General features: G+C 45.5%; 1 protein-coding gene across 2 annotated transcripts in view; it reads left to right on the top strand.

Annotated features, from left to right (window-relative positions):
* The window catches only part of LOC138651626 (GRAM domain-containing protein 2B-like), a 111,287-nt gene that overhangs the window by 78,753 nt on the left and 12,441 nt on the right, over positions 1-20,093 (top strand). For both annotated transcript variants that reach the window (XM_069741956.1, XM_069741965.1), the window contains exons 8-10: positions 7,813-7,884; positions 8,011-8,083; positions 19,226-19,306. In XM_069741956.1, coding sequence (XP_069598057.1) covers positions 7,813-7,884; positions 8,011-8,083; positions 19,226-19,306 — 226 coding nt within the window. The remainder of the gene's footprint in view (positions 1-7,812; positions 7,885-8,010; positions 8,084-19,225; positions 19,307-20,093) is intronic.

Genomic DNA, 20,093 nt, shown 5'->3' with positions numbered 1-20,093 from the left:
TAGTCCATCTTCATGTGGGATGCTTGAATATGGGAATTCCACCTCCATGGTGGCTAAGATGGCATTCTGAGGGAGAGGATCTATTGTAGAGAGCTTTTTTAAAAGGGCTGTCCTTTAACCCCTTCCCGACCCATGACGCCACGTAGGCGTCATGAAAGTCGGTGCCAATCCGACCCATGACGCCTATGCGGCGTCATGGAAAGATCGCGTCCCTGCAGGCCGGGTGAAAGGGTTAACTCCCATTTCACCCGATCTGCAGGGACAGGGGGAGTGGTAGTTTAGCCCAGGGGGGGTGGCTTCACCCCCTCGTGGCTACGATCGCTCTGATTGGCAGTTTCACTTTCAACAGCCAATCAGAGCGATTTGTAATATTTCACCTATTATAACGGGTGAAATATTACAATCCAGCCATGGCCGATGCTGAAATATCATCGGCCATGGCTGGAAATACTAATGTGCCCCCACCCCACCCCACCGATCGCCCCCGCAGCCCCCCGATCTGGCCGGTACACTGCTCCGGCTCCCCTCCGTCCAGTGCTCCGCTCCCCCCCCGTGCTCTTGTCCGCTCCCCCCGTGCTCCAATCACCCCCCCGTGCTCCAATCACCCCCCCTGCACTCCGTTCCACCCCCCCGTGCTCCATTCCAGCCCCCCCGTGCTCCGTTCCACTCCTCCCGCGCTCCGATTTCCCCCCCCCCCCCCGTGCTCCAATCCCCCCCCGTGCTCCGATTCCCCCCCCCCCCCCCCCCCGTGGTCCCCCTCCACCCCATCATACTTACCGATCCAGCCGGGGTCCCGTCCGTCTTCTCCCTGGGCGCCGCCATCTTCCAAAATGGCTGGCGCATGTGCAGTGCGCCCGCCGAATCTGCCGGCAGGCAGATTCGTTCCAAAGTGCATTTTGATCACTGAGATATAATCTCTCAGTGATCAAAATAAAAAAAATAATAAATGACCCCCCCCCCTTTGTCACCCCCATAGGTAGGGACAATAAAAAAATAAATTTTTTTTTTCCACTAATGTTAGAATAGGGCTAGGGGTAGGGTTAGGGGTAGGGTTAGGGCTAGGGGTAGGGTTAGGGCTAGGGTTAGGGTTTCGGTATGTGCACACGTATTCTGGTCCTCTGCGGATTTTTCCGCTGCGGATTTGATAAATCCGCAGTGCTAAACCGCTGCGGATTTATGGCGGATTTACCGCGTTATTTTCTGCGCATTTCACTGCGGTTTTACAACTGCGATTTTCTATTGGAGCAGTTGTAAAACCGCTGCGGAATCCGCACAAAAGAAGTGACATGCTGCGGAATGTAAACCGCTGCGTTTCCGTGCAGTTTTTCCGCAGCATGTGTACAGCGATTTTTGTTTCCCATAGGTTTACATTGAACTGTAAACTCATGGGAAACTGCTGCGGATCCGCAGCGTTTTCCGCAGCGTGTGCACATACCTTTAGAATTAGGCTATGTGCACACGGTGCGGATTTGGCTGCGGATTCGCAGCAGTGTTCCATCAGGTTTACAGTACCATGTAAACATATGAAAAACCAAATCCGCTGTGCCCATGGTGCGGAAAATACCGCGCGGAAACGCTGCGTTGTATTTTCCGCAGCATGTCAATTCTTTGTGCGGATTCCGCAGCGTTTTACACCTGTTCCTCAATAGGAATCCGCAGGTGAAATCCGCACAAAAAACACTGGAAATCCGTGGAAAATCCGCAGGTAAAACGCAGTGCCTTTTACCCGTGGATTTTTCAAAAATGGTGCGGAAATATCTCACACGAATCCGCAACGTGGGCACATAGCCTTAGGGTTAGGGTTGGAATTAGGGTTGTGGTTAGGGGTGTGTTGGGGTTAGGGTTGTGGTTAGGGGTGTGTTGCGGTTAGGGTTGTGATTAGGGTTAGGGGTGTGTTGGGGTTAGAATTGAGGGGTTACCACTGTTTAGGCACATCAGGGGTCTCCAAACGCAACATGGCGCCACCATTGATTCCAGCCAATCTCGTATTCAAAAAGTCAAATGGTGCTCCCTCACTTCCGAGCCCTGAAGTGTGCCCAAACAGTGGTTTACCCCCACATATGGGGTATCAGTGTACTCAGGACAAACTGCGCAACAATTACTGGGGTCCAATTTCTCCTGTTACCCTTGTGAATCTAAAAAAATGCTTGCTAAAACATAATTTTTGAGGAAAGAAAAATGATTTTTTATTTTCACGGCTCTGCGTTGTAAACGTCTGTGAAGCACTTGGGGGTTCAAAGTGCTCACCACATATCTAGATAAGTTCCTTGGGGGGTCTAGTTTCTAAAATGGGGTCATTTGTGGGGGTTTCTACTGTTTAGGCACACCAGGGGCTCTGCAAACGCAACGTGACGCCCACAGAGCATTCCATCAAAGTCTGCTTTTCAAAACGTCACTACTTCACTTCCGAGCCTCGGCATGTGCCCAAACAGTGGTTTACCCCCTCATATGGGGTATCAGCGTACTCAGGAGAAACTGGACAACAACTTTTGGGGTCCAATTTCTTCTGTAACCCTTGGGAAAATAAAAAATTCTGGGCTAAATAATTATTTTTGAGGAAAGAAAACGTATTTATTATTTTCACGGCTCTGCGTTATAAACTTCTGTGAAGCACTTAGGGGTTCAAAGTCCTCACCACACATCTAGATTAGTTCCTTTGGGGGTCTAGTTTCCAAAATGGTGTCATTTCTGGGGGATCTCCAATGTTTAGGCACACAGGGGCTCTCCAAACGTGACATGGTGTCCGCTAATGATTGGAGCTAATTTTCCATTTAAAAAGCCAAATGGCGTGCCATCCCTTCCGAGCCCTGCCGTGCGCCCAAACAGTGGTTTACCCCCACATATGGGGTATCAGCATACTCAGGACAAACTGGACAACAATATTTGGGGTCCAATTTCTCCTATTATCCTTGGCAAAATAGGAAATTCCAGGCTAAAAAATCATTTTTGAGGAAAGAAAAATTATTTTTTATTTTCATGGCTCTGCGTTATAAACTTCTGTGAAGCACCTGGGGGTTTAAAGTGCTCAATATGCATCTAGATAAGTTCCTTGGGGGGTCTAGTTTCCAAAATGGGGTCACTTGTGGGGGAGCTCCAATGTTTAGGCACACAGGGGCTCTCCAAACGCGACATGGTGTCCGCTAACAATTGGAGCTACCGTAATTTTCCATTCAAAAAGTCAAATGGCGCGCCTTCCCTTCCGAGCCCTGCCGTGTGCCCAAACAGTGGTTTACCCCCACATATGAGGTATCGGCGTACTCGGGAGAAATTGCCCAACAAATTTTATGATCCATTTTATCCTACTGCCCATGTGAAAATGAAAAAATTGAGGCGAAAAGAATTTTTTTGTGAAAAAAAAGTACTTTTTCATTTTTACAGATCAATTTGTGAAGCACCTGAGGGTTTAAAGTGCTCACTATGCATCTAGATAAGTTCCTTGGGGGGTCTAGTTTCCAAAATGGGGTCACTTGTGGGGGAGCGCCAATGTTTAGGCACACAGGAGCTATCCAAACGCGACATGGTGTCCGCTAACGATGGAAATAATTTTTCATTCAAAAAGTCAAATGGCGCTCCTTCCCTTCCGAGCCTTACCATGTGCCCAAACAGTGGTTTACCCCCACATGTGAGGTATTGGTGTACTCAGGAGAAATTGCCCAACACATTTTAGGATCCATTTTATCCTGTTGCCCATGTGAAAATGAAAAAATTGAGGCTAAAAGAATTTTTTTGTGAAAAAAAGTACTTTTTCATTTTTACGGATCAATTTGTGAAGCACCTGGGGGTTCAAAGTGCTCACTATGCATCTAGATAAGTTCCTTGGGATGTCTAGTTTCCAAAATGGGGTCACTTGTGGGGAGCTCCAATTTTTAGGCACACGGGGGCTTTCCAAACGTGACATGGTGTCCGCTAAAGAGTGGAGCCAATTTTTGATTCAAAAAGTCAAATGGCGCTCCTTCCCTTCCAAGCCCTGCCGTGCGCCCAAACAGTGGTTTACCCCCACATATGAGGTATCAGCGTACTCAGGACAAATTGGACAACAACTTTCGTGGTTCAGTTTCTCCTTTTACCATTGGGAAAATAAAAAAATTGTTGCTAAAAGATAATTTTTGTGACTAAAAAGTTAAATGTTCATTTTTTCCTTCCATGTTGCTTCTGCTGCTGTGAAGCACCTGAAGGGTTAATAAACTTCTTGAATGTGGTTTTGAGTACCTTGAGGGGTGCAGTTTTAGAATGGTGTCACTTTTGGGTATTTTCAGCCATATAGACCCCTCAAACTGACTTCAAATGTGAGGTGGTCCCTAAAAAAAAATGGTTTTGTAAATTTCGTTGTAAAAATGACAAATCGCTGGTCAAATTTTAACCCTTATAACTTCCTAACAAAAAAAAATTGTGCTGATGTAAAGTAAACATGTGGGAAATGTTATTTATTAACTATTTTGTGTCACATATCTCTCTGGTTTAACAGAATAAAAATTCAAAATGTGAAAATTGCAAAATTTTCGCCAAATTTCCGTTTTTATCACAAATAAACGCAGAATTTATTGACCTAAATTTACCACTAACATGAAGCCCAATATGTCACGAAAAAACAATCTCAGAACCGCTAGGATCCGTTGAAGCGTTCCTGAGTTATTACCTCATAAAGGGACACTGGTCAGAATTGCAAAAAACGGCAAGGTCGTTAAGGTCAAAATAGGCTGGGTCATGAAGGGGTTAAATAGCTGGCTGTCTTACCAGCGGTTTAAGGACCTTTTCTTCCCATCCTGAGATTTTTTTCAGTGAATCTGCTCCAAAGAAGTTGAGCGTCACCAGGCATCTGATCTTAAGGTACCGTCACACTAAGCGACGCTGCAGCGATACCGACAACGATCCGGATCGCTGCAGCGTCGCTGTTTGGTCGCTGGAGAGCTGTCACACAGACAGCTCTCCAGCGACCAACGATGCCGGTAACCAGGGTAAACATCGGGTTACTAAGCGCAGGGCCACGCTTAGTAACCCGATGTTTACCCTGGTTACCATCGTTAAAGTAAAAAAACAAACCCTACATACTTACCTACCGCTGTCTGTCCTCGGCGCTCTGCTTCTCTGGTCTGGCTGTGAGCACAGCGGCCGGAAAGCAGAGCGGTGACGTGGCGTGGCCCTGCGCTTAGTAACCCGATGTTTACCCTGGTTACCAGCGAAGACCTCGCTGAATCGGTGTCACACGCCGATTCAGTGATGTCAGCGGGAGAGCCAGCGACGAAATAAAGTTCTGGCCTTTCTTCCCCGACCAGCGACATCACAGCAGGGGCCTGATCGCTGCTGCGTGTCACACTGGACGATATCGCTAGCCAGGACGCTGCAACGTCACGGATCGCTAGCGATATCGTCTAGTGTGACGGTACCTTTACTTGGATATTGGGGCTCTAAAACTTTCGCACCACTAATCTAATCCAAGTAAGGATTCAGGAGTTCAGCTTGTTTGTTTATTCAAAGGTTCATTTATTATACCATGGCCCTCTTTTTTTTTTTTTTGCTGTTTGTTTGTGCATGTATTTGTGTTTCTTCAGAAACTTTGTTATACCATGCCTGAGGTAGGAACATGAGAAGTCCTGAAAGTTTGCCTTGTAACATCATTTATTTTATTTTTGTTAGCTATTGAAAGGTATCATAACTACAAGATCATCTTGTTTCTCACACTGAGAGCATTATTATTACCACTAGTCCACACCTTTTGTCCGACCAGTGCCATTCCTATCTGCTAATGTGTTCACTAGACATTTTTTATATACGAGTGCTTGGCTTGAATATTTGCAGATACATGGATGCATGCAGTTTTTTTGGGGTTCTCTCCGTGTTAGCACATCATATCTCTGCGTTGTAAATACTATCTGTAACTAAATCTGCACCATACCATTCCCCCATTCTTCTGTGGTCGTACTCTTATTATACTTTATTGTTAATGCCACCAGTCTTTTGTTTACAGAAGATCTCTATGCCATAAATGTTATATAGGGAGGGAGTCCTCCAATGGGACTAAAATAAATGTTTATTCTTTATATATTTGACATGTCAAACAAAGTGCAAATATTTGGAATAGCAAACAAAACTGAAAAGTTGATCCTCAATTTTGGTAATTGTATATTGTTGCTTTTGCCCATTTTCTTTTAAAGGGCATCTGTCGCAAGGTTTTTGCAGCTCCAACTGAGAGCAGCATGATTTAGAGACAGAGCCCCTGATTCTAGCAAGGTATTACTGGGCTGCTTGGTGGTCTTTTGGTAAAACAGCTGTGTTATCTGCTGCAGATCTAGCAGTTCTCTGAATGCTGAGCTCTCTATAACCCCGTCCACACCTGATGTAATAGCTTTTATATACACTGTACATAGGCAGAGAGCTGCCAATCAGTAGTAGAAGTGGGGTAATACAGAGCTCATAAATATGTGAGACTACATGGCAGTAGGATTACTAGTACCCTAGTGATAATCTCCTGCTGATAAAATAGTGATATTATCAAAACTACATCAAGCAGCCCAATAAGAATAGATTTGGGGTTTCTGTCTCTACATTAAGCTATTCACAGAATAGGTGTCAAAAACCTGGTGCCAAGTTCCCCTTTAAATGCTTAAAATTAATCTTTTGCTGAGAGTAGCATGATGTAGAGGCAGAGACCCTGATTCCAGTGATGTGTCACTTACTGAGCTTTTGGCTGTTTTCTTTGCTGCAGATCTAGCAGTTCTCTGAATACGTAGCTCTGGATAACCCCACCCACACCGCTGATTGGCAGCTTTCTGCACCTGTACAGGGTAGACAGAGTAGACAGAAAGCTGCCAATCAGTGGTGTGATGGGCGGGTTATACAGATCTCATGCATATGCTTGACCACCTGGCAGCAGGTTTACTATGCTTCTAGTGATATTCTCCTGCTGATCAAACAGTGATTTTATCATAACTACATTATAGGTATTGACCGGGCCAAATCGCTAAGTCTGCAGTCATTCTGTGTGACTGCAGACCTATGAATCCCCCCCAGTTCTGCAGAGATTCGCCAGTTTCTGACCGTAGGGTGTGTATGTTTTATACATACTCCAGGCCAGGGCCCGTCCAAGTGCGTACACTTGTATGGAGCAAGGCCGCATCTTCTAGTTGGCCATTCTCATTGGGTGGTTCCATCACTATACAAGTGTATGGACTGAGGCTGCGCCCACTGGTTGGGCTCTGGCCGGAAGTATGTATAACATATACATACCCTCTGGTGTCAGCTCAGAAACCGCCAAATCCTGGCAGCGCACAATGCATGCCCTGGGGGTATTCATTAGTCTGCAGTCACACAGTCACTGCAGACTTATTGATTTGGAACGGACATCCCCTTTAAGCAGCCCAGGAAATGCTACATCACTCGAATCTAGATCTGTCTTTACATCGTGGTGCTCTCCGATTAGGGGGCAAAAATCTAGTGACAGATTCCCTTTAACAATATTACCTTGTAGCAGAATGAAATATTTTCACATATACCATCTCACAATTTATATATTTTGTTTATTAAGAAGATTATATATTATTATGCATCAAAACTGTAAATAGAAAGAGAAGCTGGTGATAACATCATTTTGTCAGTTAGCATTTTTTCCTGTGTTTACATATTCTCATTTTCTTTTGACTATATGCATTTTTGATAGAATTTTAATATTAAAAAGAAAATGAATATTTGTTTAGCCATGTAATGGGATTATCTCACATCTTATCAACAGTTACTGAACTGTATCGCATGTTCATTCATTACACAATTGTTGTATCATAATTTCTTGCCATCTTTCTGCTTATTTTTCTGGTGAAGGATGGAAGTAGTTGCAACACTCCTTCATCAACGTCGGCAGAGCCAAGCTCAGAACAATGCAGCAAAATTCTGGTAAGGATTTCATAGCAAGTGGAAGATGACTAGATTGGAGATGAATTGCATAAGACCTCCTAAAGATTGTGGCAAAGGTGAAGCTTATGGTAACACTGTATGTGGCATCTTCTGCTTTACTTGTAGAATTCCAGTCATTCTGACCTAGAACAAACACCACATGAATCAGACAGTGCGGAGAACTGTGCCAAAGAAGCGGGTGAGTAAAAGAGTGCGCTGGAAATATTTATCATTGATAACTTGGCATTTAGAATTAGTTCACTAAATTTGGACAGTAAATTGTTAACCTAATCTTCTGCATTGTCTCCAAGAACAGACACAATTTCTAAGTGTATTATAAGGGGAAAGAACTGACGCAAGAAGGTCCTGGAAAAATGTTGTAGGTGACGTGCAAACATATTTGGAGACAGTCCACTTTTTTTTTTTTTTTAAGCCTTGGACACTGCAAATATGGGTGGATACAGGAAGACGACTCGTCAGCCACAGCTCTGTGGCATACTTCTCATTATCTATGTATTATGTCGTAGTGGAGCAAACAGGTCAGACCTGACTCGGAGCTCTGCCTGTGTCATATCAGTTACTAGTACAGACCTCAGGGCCGTATTTAGAGTTCTGCTGCCCTAGGCGCTTTTAGTGCTGCCTCCCCCTTTGGTGAGTATGACACTATCGGCAGTGACTTTGCCATAAATCGCTGATGTGAAAGTAGCCTTTTGCAGCAGATCCGGCAGTTTTTCCGCATCTGCCGCGTAATGGATCACTTACGGCAACACTGCGTTCGGCCTCATTCCCTATGGGACTTGCGGACATGTGCGGCACTTGCGGTTTTGCCGCGATCCGGCAAATGCGGTACTTGCAGCAATGGGAAAAAAAACACTGCTAGCAGTGATTTTTGTATCACCACAAGTGCAAAACTGCAATTGCCGCACATGTCCAAGTAGCCATCACTACCTGTCCCCTCACCTTGCTAGCTCATCCCTAACCATCCCTCACTGACCTAAAACTATATAAAGCTATAAAGCTTTAGAAAAACTATTAACTGACATATTCCTATAATGAGGCTACGGCGTAGACTAGGACGGGCAGTCTTCGGGACTCCATTCTCTCTGTGCTCACCCTCAGTCCCTGTCTCACTGCCTGTGCACAGACATCCCTCCACCAGACCCGGTAATCACTGCTCGCAGTGGCATACCGGCAGAGGTGTATCTAGGGTTTCTGGCACCAGGGGCAAGAATTCATTTTGGTGCCCCCCCCCCCCTCCGCCAAGGACATATACGATTTGCACACTCAGTCATGTGCCTACGAGCTCCTCTCCCTAATGCTCTCAATGTTCAGTGAAAAACTGAGAGAAGCAGAAGAGAAGCTCGTTGTCACAGGACCATACGTATGAAAATCGCATATGAGTGACTTGTCCATCTGACGACTACTGGAACCTGCAGAGCTGAATCCTGACATCGCAGGCTACTGAATTCTCACAACTCATGCACTGCACACTTTTAGGATTGTCCCTGGCCGGTGGACAGTCATGTCAGCACAAGTATGTGATTTGTATACTTCTGACCACATTCTGACTAGACGTGTCCGGCCTCACTCAGTTAATTTTCATTGACGGAGGCCACACATGTCTAGTCAGCACGTGACTGCATGTATGTAAATCCCCAGCATGAGAGAATTCTGACAGCGTGCAGTGGGCACTGTGAGAACTCAGAAGTCTGCAGTCACAAAGAATGATTGCAGACTCATCACAAACCTGGACAACCCTTTAATGCTCCTAACAAAAATAAAAACATGAGTTAGTCAGTATCACCAATAACACTTACATCCAGGTACCTTATAGATGATGTCGTCTCTCGAGCCATTCTCCTTCTTTTCTTCATCTTGTCCAGATCCCATGATGAGTTTTCTCATCCACAGCCATCTCTGCAGACTTCCATCTTCTCCTCTTTTGCAGAAAATCTCCACATGATGCCCTTAAAGATACAAGTGGCATTATAATGCTCTTGAATAAAAAATATGACCTCCACACTGTCCCTCTTACGGTACATACTCTTCACACTGACCTCTCTTTTCTATACCGGCCCCCTCTTCACACTGTCCTCTTACACTGTGTCCCCCCTATAGGGCCCAGTATTTATACTCCATATTTATACTCCATCCTCCCACCCTGTGTGCATGGCTCCCCCATCTTCCCACCCTGTGTGCATGGCTCCCCCATCTTCCCACCCTGTGTGCATGGCTCCCCCATCTTCCCACCCTGTGTGCATGGCTCACCCATCTTCCCACCCTGTGTGCATGGCTCACCCATCTTCCCACCCTGCGTGCATGGCTCCCCCATCCTCCCACCCTGCGTGCATGGCTCCCCCATCCTCCCACCCTGCGTGCATGGCTCCCCCATCCTCCCACCCTGCGTGCATGGCTCCCCCATCCTCCTCCCCTGCGTGCATGGCTCCCCCATCCTCCCACCCTGCGTGCATGGCTCCCCCATCCTCCCACCCTGCGTGCTTGGCTCCCCCATCCTCCCACCCTGCGTGCATGGCTCCCCCTTCTTCCCACCCTGCGTGCATGGCTCCCCCATCTTCCCACCCTACGTGCATGGCACCCCCATCTTCCCACTCTGCGTGCATGGCTCCCCCATCCTCCCACCCTGCGTGCATGGCTCCCCCATTGCAACAACCCTGCCGGCATCACTGCATGGCCTTCCATTCCCCACCTGCCTATTACATCTACTCACTCACCCAGTGCCATGCTGTGAGATCTGTCTGCCGCCGGCTCCATGCCATGTGCTCCATGGCCGCTTGCTCTGTGTACACTTCCTTGCTGTGTGCATAGGGGGGGCGGCGCAAGCAACTCCGGATTCTTATTGAGACTGTGTGCACCTCCCTAAGGTGCTCCTGGCCAATAGCCTTGAGGCCTCTGATACTTAAGGCATCCTCACCCATTAGAGGATGCCTGAGCAAACTATTTCCCTCAGTTAGCACTTGCTACTGAGCTGCCAGGTTGTGTCTGTTTCCTGTCTCAGAGGGCTGCAATTAGCAGGCCTTAATCTGTGTTCTGTTTGTGTGTCCGTTCCTGTCTGTACTCCGGTTTATGTCCGTCCCTGCTCCTCCTTTGCCATTAATAATTTCCCACTCTGCTGTGTGTACCTCCGCCTTATCTTTCTGCTCTGTTCGCCACTGTCAGTTCTACCACAAACTGTGGTTCTGTGTCTCTCAGCTTTTTCCTCAGCTCTGCACTCTGTGGCTTTGCTCTCAGCTCTGCTCTCTGTAACTTAGCTCTGCTCTCTGTAACTTTGCTCTGCACTCTGACCTTGCTCTGCTCTCTGTAACTTTGCTCTGCACTCTGACCTTGCTCTGCACTGTGGCTCCGCTCCTTGCGGTTCTACCTGGCTCCGCTCCTTGCGGTTCTACGTCTCTTGCTCTTAGCTCCGCCTTCTCCTTCTCTGCTCTTAGCTCTGCTCTTAGCTCTGCTCTTAGCTCTGCTCTTAGCTCTGCTCTCTGTGGTTCTGCTTTGCATCCGCTCTTGCTCTACCTCTGTTCAGCAACTTGCCGTAAAGGTTCCTACCTGTTTCCATATACTCTCCAGCCTGAACAGGTTCCTACCTATTTCCATATACTCTCCAGCCTGAACAGGTTCCTACCTATTTCCATATACTCTCCAGTCTGAACAGGTTCCTACCTGTTTCCATATACTCTCCAGTCTGAACAGGTTCCTACCTATTTCCATATACTCTCCAGTCTGAACAGGTTCCTACCTGTTTCCATATACTCTCCAGCCTGAACAGGTTCCTACCTATTTCCATATACTCTCCAGCCTGAACAGGTTCCTACCTATTTCCATATACTCTCCAGTCTGAACAGGTTCCTACCTGTTTCCATATACTCTCCAGTCTGAACAGGTTCTTACCTGTTTCCATACACCCGCCTGTATACCAGTTCCTACCAGAGTATCAACCCTGTCTGCCTGAGTGCCAGCCGTGCCCGCCCGTCTGCCTGAGTGCCAGCCGTGCCCGTCTGTCTGCCTGTCGGGCACTCGACCCCGGACTTTTATATATAAAAAAAAACAAAAAAAAAACCTAGCTTAAGTGCCCCCCCCTAAAATATTGTGTGAATATCAAGTACTAATATTTTATTTGTACAAATGCATACTCTTTCACACACTCAAGGCATTTACTGCATTATTTATCAGATGGCAGCCGTGATTCACCACATCCACTTTTAGGAATTAGGTCTACAGCATACGGTTTTGCATGTAATACAAGGATACAGTTCTCAGTTCTGGCTTGTAAAGGAACATACTCTGCAGGGGACCTTCCCTGTATAATATCCACGAGTACTGAAAAGGAAAGGGCTTGTCTTGATCAGACAACTTCTGGACAGACTCACTGCCTTGTCTTGTCTAGGCTAACACTGTACCTCCATGTGCCTTAGGATTGCATTATCCAGCAGCTGATTACAGTCTCTTCTCTTCTAGAGACCAATTGAAATTGTTATGGGAAAATAGTTGTCAGCCAAATGATCATATATCTTAGGCTACTTTCACACTAGTGTCGGAATCTCCCCGTCGCAATGCGTCGGGGAGAGATTCCGACGCTAGCGTTTAGCGCATTGCACAATGGAGGCAGCGGATGCATTTGTCCGGCGCATCTGCTGCCCCATTGTAAGGTGCGGGGAGGTGGGGGCGGTGTAGCGTTTTTTGCTCCCGACGGTCCGCATAAGCACGACGCATCCGTCGCTCGACGGATGCGACGTGTGGCAATCCGTTGCAAATGCGTCATCAATACAAGTCTATGGGGAAAAAACGCATCCTGCAAGCACTTTTGCAGGATGCGTTTTTTTCTGCAAAACGACGCATTGTGACGGATTGCAGAAAACGCTAGTGTGAAAGTAGCCTTAGCATTGTATTTTGTGTATGATGAACTTTGATGTGTAAACAATTAGTACATATAAGCCTGTAGAAACTATTATCATAGTTTTATCATAGCTGACATTTGACAGTAAACCCTTATAATGTATTTAAAACGAACCTCCAGTTCACAGTAACTAGCAGGTGTCCAACTTATTAATCTTTCTGGTGTGGTTCCTCCAATTGCCATGTTAAATCCAGTTTGTAATCTGGATCACTTTCCCCTGGTGTGGACTGATCAAGAGTATAAGGAGGAAATTTGTCAGAATGATTAAAAAGGAAGGCACCAGGTATTTTAATCCCTTCCTGCTACGCTATTACACCTGGGCCTCATAGAAGACTGTGAAAAATCTCACAGCTTTTCCACCATATGAAACAAATTTATAAAAGAAAAGTCAGATACAGCAAAATATCACATAGATGCTGCAACATCTTTACAGTTTGTACCATACAGGTGAAATAACCTGCATGGTAAACACTGTAAAGATGTTGCAGCATCTACCACAAAAAATGCAATAAAAATTATCAAAGCATTGTTTGTACCCCAAAATTATATGCATAAACATGACAGGTTGCACCCCAAGCACAAGTAGTCTCTTGCTGAAGCCATGGCTACAGGGATCCCTGTACTTTTTATCACACATTATACTCTATCGGAGTTTCGGTGCTTGTGCATAAATCCCTTAGGCTACTTTCACACTAGCGTCGTACTTGGCCCGTTGCAGTGCATCGGGCCGACGTACCGACGCATACTGTGGAAGCGCTGCACAACGGGGGCAGCGGATGCATTTGTCCAACGCATCCGCTGCCACATTCTGAGCTGCGGGGAGGAGGGGGCAGAGTTCCGGCCGCACATGCGCGGTCGGAAATGGCGGACACAACGCACCAAAAAACGTTACATGCAACGTTTTTTGGTGCCAACGGTCTGCCACAACACGACACAACAGTCACACGACGGTTGCGACGTGTGGCAAAACGTCACAATGCGTTGTTAATGTTAGTCTATGGAGAAAAAACGCATCCTGCAAGCAATTTTGCAGGATGCGTTTTTTTCAACAAAACGACGCATTGCGACGTGCGTCGTACGACTCTAGTGTGAAAGTAGCCTTAGCTGGGAGGTAGTATCTTCACAGTCTGACACCGAAGGACGCTATATTTTCATTTTTGCATACCTTGAAGGTTCATCAATTGTCACCTTAGCTATATTTAATCCCCCTCCAGCTAATCTGGAAGTCTTAAAAGAGACTGCTATATTTGCAGCCACATCTGCTCCAACATTCTGTTTAGGGGACTTTATCTTTTTGAGGGTCCATTAATAATGTAAACTGTTGGTTAACATTATGCGAGATGGTGCTCAGGGGCCTTCATGTCTACAGGCTATTATGGGTGAGCTAGGATGGCTGGACCTCTGGATGGTGGGAAATGGTGATTCTAGAGTGTACTCTTGTCATACTCTCCCTAGAAATATGTTGTCCAGAATTGACTATGTGTTCAGAAGTGAGGAGACACTTGAGTAGGTGTCACACCTGGAATAGCTACCCAGGGGCATTTCAGTTAATTTCCTATTATTACTAGAGCTGATCTCTCCCCCATCTCAAATGTGTAGTAGAATACCTGGATGGTATAAATATCATGATCCTCGTAGAGGACAGTGCTGCAGTCGTATGGACTTCTATTACTGAAAAAGAGATAATGGACGCTGCCAGAGGTATGGCGCAAGGGAAGTTTCTGGTTGCAGATGAACTCCCTTTGGAAGTCTAGATAAGATATTTAGACCAACTGGCCTCATCTTCTTAAAGTATATAATTGCTCACAAGAACAAGGCTCTCTACCGAAATCTTTGTACGATGCCAATATCGTGGTAACTCTAAAACCAGATAAGGCTCGCGAAGATTGTGTATCATATACACCCATATCCTTATTAAATTTAGATAATAAAATTTTGATCAAAATTATAGCAAATAGACTATATAAAGTTAGTGTTAAAAGTATTCACTCAAACCAGTGCGGATTTATTCCAAGTCTATCTACATTTGATAATATAAGGAGAGCGCAGGTAATTGCACAGTTGGGATGGAAAGGACAGGAAGATTGGGCCTTGTCATCTCTGAATGCTTCGGTTGAGTGGTCCTACCTTGAGAAGGCCCTCCGACAATTTGGCTTTGGACCAGGCTTCAGAAGATGGATTGTAGTCTTGTATCGATCTTCTAATGCCAAAGTCCTGACTAATGGTTTTATGTTTCCCTTGGTGAGAGGAACCAGACAGGTGTGCCCTCTTTCACTCCATTTGTTTGCCATTGCCATGGAATCACTAGCTGTCAGGATCCGCCAGACTTCAGGATATCAAGGGATTAAATTGGTTGCCTGATGATTTATTCCTGTTTATAGCCAGACCCAGATTTAGGCCGGAGTCACACTACTGTATAACAGGGCCAAGTGCTATGTGCTTAAACATCGCATAGCACTCAGCCCAGAGTTATCCTATGGGGCAGCTCAGATTTGCGATTATTTTCTCATGCCGATTCGGCATGAGAGAACAATTGCAGCATGCTGTGATTGGCAGCAAGACTCAACTCACTCACACCCATACAAGTCTATGGGTGCAAGTGAAACATCACACTGCGCTCGGATGACACCCGAGTGCAGTGTGGTATATGCTGACGCCTGCAACAGAGGAAATTAATCTCTCTGTCTCCTCCACAGCCGTCATGCGAGAGGATTGGCGCACAGAACACTGACACTTGGCTCCTGCTTGCAGCGGAGCAGGAGCCGAGGGTATTAGCAGATCACATCCCATGCGCTCGCATCTGATGCTGTACGCTGGTGTGCCTCCAGCCTTACACTTCCTTCAGTAAAGGATCTGACTGATGAATTTGGTTGGTTCTCCTGTCTAAAAATAAACTGGCAGAAAGCCATGTTGTTACCTCTAAGCACTATATGATGAAAAACAGGGGATGGATTCTAAATATCTACGTATGCAGACAGTAAGAATTCATAAGCAACTCCGTAATTGAAATATATCCTCTTTTGTCACACGTGCTGGAGAAAATTAGAAGATGGGGTGGCCTCCCTGTGTCAGCTGGTAGAATCAATGTCATTAAAATGATAGTCCTCCTAAATTCCTAGATGTTCTGGAACATTCAGCCTCTATAGTCACCCAAAGGTCTTTGCCATGATCACCTCCCATTTCGCATCCTTCATAGGGGCCTCAAATCTACACAAACTGAAACAGCCCGCTCTTCTGAGGCCCAGGGATGAGGCAGGTGCGGCACTCCCTGACTTCTTCTCATACTACTTAGCTGGCCAACTTTTCTTTCTACAACACTGCATAGCAGATAACACAGGGGAACAATTTGAAAAAAAATTTCTGTTGAGTTAGGTTTTTGAGCTGATTTATACTAAAATTGGCATGCTGATTCCAAAAATGTAGTCAGTTTTTTTCTAGCACGTCAAGTTTTTCCTCCACAACTTACCTGCCAGAGAAGCACAATTGCACTGATATCTGTAATAAGACTTGTTATCTGATTACAATTCGACTCCTATAGAGCTACGTGGCAACTTGTAAGAGTAGTCACAACTTTGTCATGCCTATTTCTTATATATTTCATTTTTTGTTCATATTTGTACTATTTAAAAAAAATAATAAACACTTTTTAGGTACAGTAGTTTACATAGTTTTGAGAAGACAAAAATCCTATAGTTCAAAAACTTGACGTGATGGAGAAAAACTGAGATCATTTCTGGATTCAGCATCCAAAAATTAAGTAAGAACAGTTGTCTGACCTAACTCTTAAAAAATTGTGTTCCCCAGTGTAATTATTTGCCTCATTCTGAACACCACCTTGCTCACTCCTTGAATCTTCAGAGTCTTTGAGGCAACTGAGGAATACTCACACTTTGCCAATTTACAGACGTGCAGTTCAAGTGTGGATAGCCACAAAAAAGATTTTTCAATTCAAAGATGCATAACAGTGCTCTTCCCAACTTACTACATTCCCAAGATGCTTAGTTTTGGTCAAATTTAGGGGTCAAATACTGGCACAGGTATATATCCAGGGTGTTCTTGTCTTCTTATAACCTTATGGATGGGATTGAGAGTAAAGTGTCAGTTTTTGCTGACGACACCAAACTATGTAGGATATTAAAAACTGACCTTGACATTACAATTTTAGAAAACGGTCTGGATAAGATGTCTGAATGGACAAACACTTGGCAAATGAGATTTAATGTAGATAAATATAGAGTAATGCACCTAAGATGGGGAAATCCTATTGCTGCATATACATTAAATGGGAATATACCTGGTGCTACAGAGCAGAAGAAGAACTTGGGTATTCTGGTTACAAGCAAGCTGGACAGCAATACTCCATGTCAAGCAGCAACCGCAAAAGCAAATAAGATTTTGTGTGTATATAAAGCGAGCTAAAATCCTGCAATCCCAACGTATTGTTACCCCTCTATAAATCACTGGTGAGGCCACATCTAGAATATGGGATTCCGTTTTGGCTCCACATATTGAAAAGAATATTCAGAAGTTAGAATCAGTTCAAAGTCGGGTAACTAGTTTATTATAAGGGATGGAAGGCCTCTCATATGATGAAAGGTTGGAAAAATTGGGCTTGTACAGCTTAGAACAAAAAAGGTCTCAGAGGAGATTGCTTTTATATGTATAAATACATTTGTGGTCAGTACAAAGGACTGGCGCATGACTTGTTTCTTCCAAAGATCATACCAAGGACAAGGGAGCATTCATTACAAGTGGAAGAAAGGCGATTCTGGAAGCTAAACAGGAAAGGGTTCCTTACAGTTAGACTAGAATGCCCTACCACAAGAGACACTATATTCCTCAGCACACATAACATTGTGGCTTGTAGATAATTACCGTATTTTTCGGACTATAAGACGCACCGGACCATAAGGCGCACCCCAAATTTGGGGTGAAAATTGCAGAAAAAAAGATTTTTTTTATAAGATGGGGGTCTGTCTTATTGTCCGAATTTACAGTATCTTACCTGAGGGCTGGCGGTGGCAGAGCAGGGTCACAGGAGGCATGGTGTCGGCAGAGGTGAGGAGGTGCTGGGATGAGGAGGTGCTGGGATGAGGAGGTGCTGGGATGAGGAGGTGCTGGGATGAGGAGGTGCTGGGATGAGGAGGTGCTGGGATGAGGAGGTGCTGGGATGAGGAGGTGCTGGGATGAGGAGGCACAGTGAGAGGTATGGCGTGAGAGGGGTCCCTTTCCCCGGTATGGTGATGCAGCAGCCCGGTAAGCAGCAGAGCCGGTTGAATCCTGCGGTGGCAGAGGTGTGGCGGCAGAGGAGGTGCAGTAAGCGGGGTCCCTTTCTCCGATGAGGTGATGCAGCAGCCCGGTAAGCAGCAGAGCCGGGTGAATCCTGTTATCGGTGGGGGCGGCCATTTTCCTGAGGCCGTGCGTGTGCAGATGAAGCGCTCTGCTTCCCGGGGTTTCAGGAAAATGGCCGCGGGAGGCTGCGCGTGCGCAGATGGAGATCGCGGCGGCCATTTTCCTGAAGCCCCGGGAAGCAGAGCGCTCCATCTGCGCACGCACTGCCTCAGGAAAATGGCCGCCACCACCGATAACAACAGGATTCACCCGGCTCTGCTGCTTACCGGGCTGCTGCATCACCTCACCGGAGAAAGGGACCCCGCTTACTGCACCTCCTCTGCCGCCGCACCTCTGCCGCCGCCCCTCTGCCACCGCACCTCTGCCGCCACGGTAAGCCTGCATTGCGACTATTAGACGCACCCCCCATTTTCCCCCCTTTTTTGGGGGGGAAAAAGTGCGTTTTGCAGTCCGAAAAATACGGTAAGTGACACAAAATGGATAATTGGTGGAGAAAGGTTGAACTTGATGGACTGCGGTCTTTCATTCAGCTCTTCACAGAAAAATAAAGAGGTTATGACACTAGAGAGAAGGGGAGGAAAAAAACAAAAGCACTCAAATGAAAATTTGCCAAAGCATGAAGGGTTTCATTATGAATTCTGCATTTATTGTGGCCCAAATGGTCATTAACCTTCGTCAGGCTGCATAATTTTACAACCTTAACAGGCTGCAGAGGTACAATTGTACCTTCATATATATTTTATTGAAATTTGGCCAATATATTCTGGACCAAAACTGCAGAGATGTCACGAAATTTCAGCCCTCTACGGCTTTTCGAAAAAAAAGTTATTGCAATTTTAAAACTGAATAGTTACAATTGTACCTACTCAGCCGGACAAAGGTTAAACTACAGAAGACTATATTATATACAGTTGCTATCACTATAAAACTCGTCATAACACTACTGTAGCAGCAAGTGGAGCGGCCACTGTAATTCTAGTAATGTGATTCATTTCAGAACATAACTCAATACCAGACTATGTACAGAAAGGTTGGTTTACACAGCTATTTGGTAAAGTAACTGCTATTCCACTTCTCCTACAGATGTTGCATTTTTGGTACAGAACCGTTTAAGATCCAGTAATAGTGAGGTGGATGGGCAGGCTCAAGATACTTTTATAAACGGTAAGTGCACATTAGCAGAAGAAAAAACTATAGCTTGTGAAAGTGCCTGGTCCATCAGCCACATCCTATCAGATTGGTCTGTTATCCTAAGGGTATGTGCACACGTTGCAGATTTCCTGCAGATCTGCAGCTTTTATTTCCGCGCAGAAACGCTGCAGTTCCGCAAGTGATTACAGTACAATGTAAATCAATGGCAAAAAAGAAATGCTGTGCTAATGGTGCGGAAAAATCTGCACAGAAAATGCAGCAGATTCAAAAAAGGAGCATGTCACTACTTTTGTGCAGATCTGCGGCGTTTCTGCACCCATTCCATAATAGAAATCTGCAGGGGTAAAAAAAAGGAAGAAATCTGCACAAAAATCTGCAACGTGTGCACATACCAAAAAAGGGCGCAGATTCTGACCTGCATTTTCTGCCAAGAAATTCAGAAACTGCACAGAAAATTCCACAGTCAAATCTGCAACGTGTGCACATAGCCTAATAAAGTTGAAGATGGCAAAATTATTATTAATTATTATTTGTTTTTAGAGCAGCACTGATTCCTTGGTGCAAACAGGTGTAGATACAAAATACAAATATAAATTGCAATGAATAAGCTAACAATGGCGAGCCCTGTCCTTGTGAGGTTACAGTTTACAGGACAGTGGGGAAGGACACAGTAGGGTGTGGGGCGGGTTGCAGCAGGTCAGGTGTTGGTGGGGTGACAGCGGGCTCATTGCAAGACTAAGACCAGCAACCCAATAGCTTGATACTATCAAGATAATTAATGGCGGAGAAGGCCCTGGTG

Source organism: Ranitomeya imitator, chromosome 1, assembly GCF_032444005.1.
Source record: "Ranitomeya imitator isolate aRanImi1 chromosome 1, aRanImi1.pri, whole genome shotgun sequence".
NCBI classification, from domain to species: domain Eukaryota; kingdom Metazoa; phylum Chordata; class Amphibia; order Anura; family Dendrobatidae; genus Ranitomeya; species Ranitomeya imitator.
Note: the sequence above shows the minus strand (reverse complement) of the source record. Positions and strands in the feature narration are given on the sequence as shown.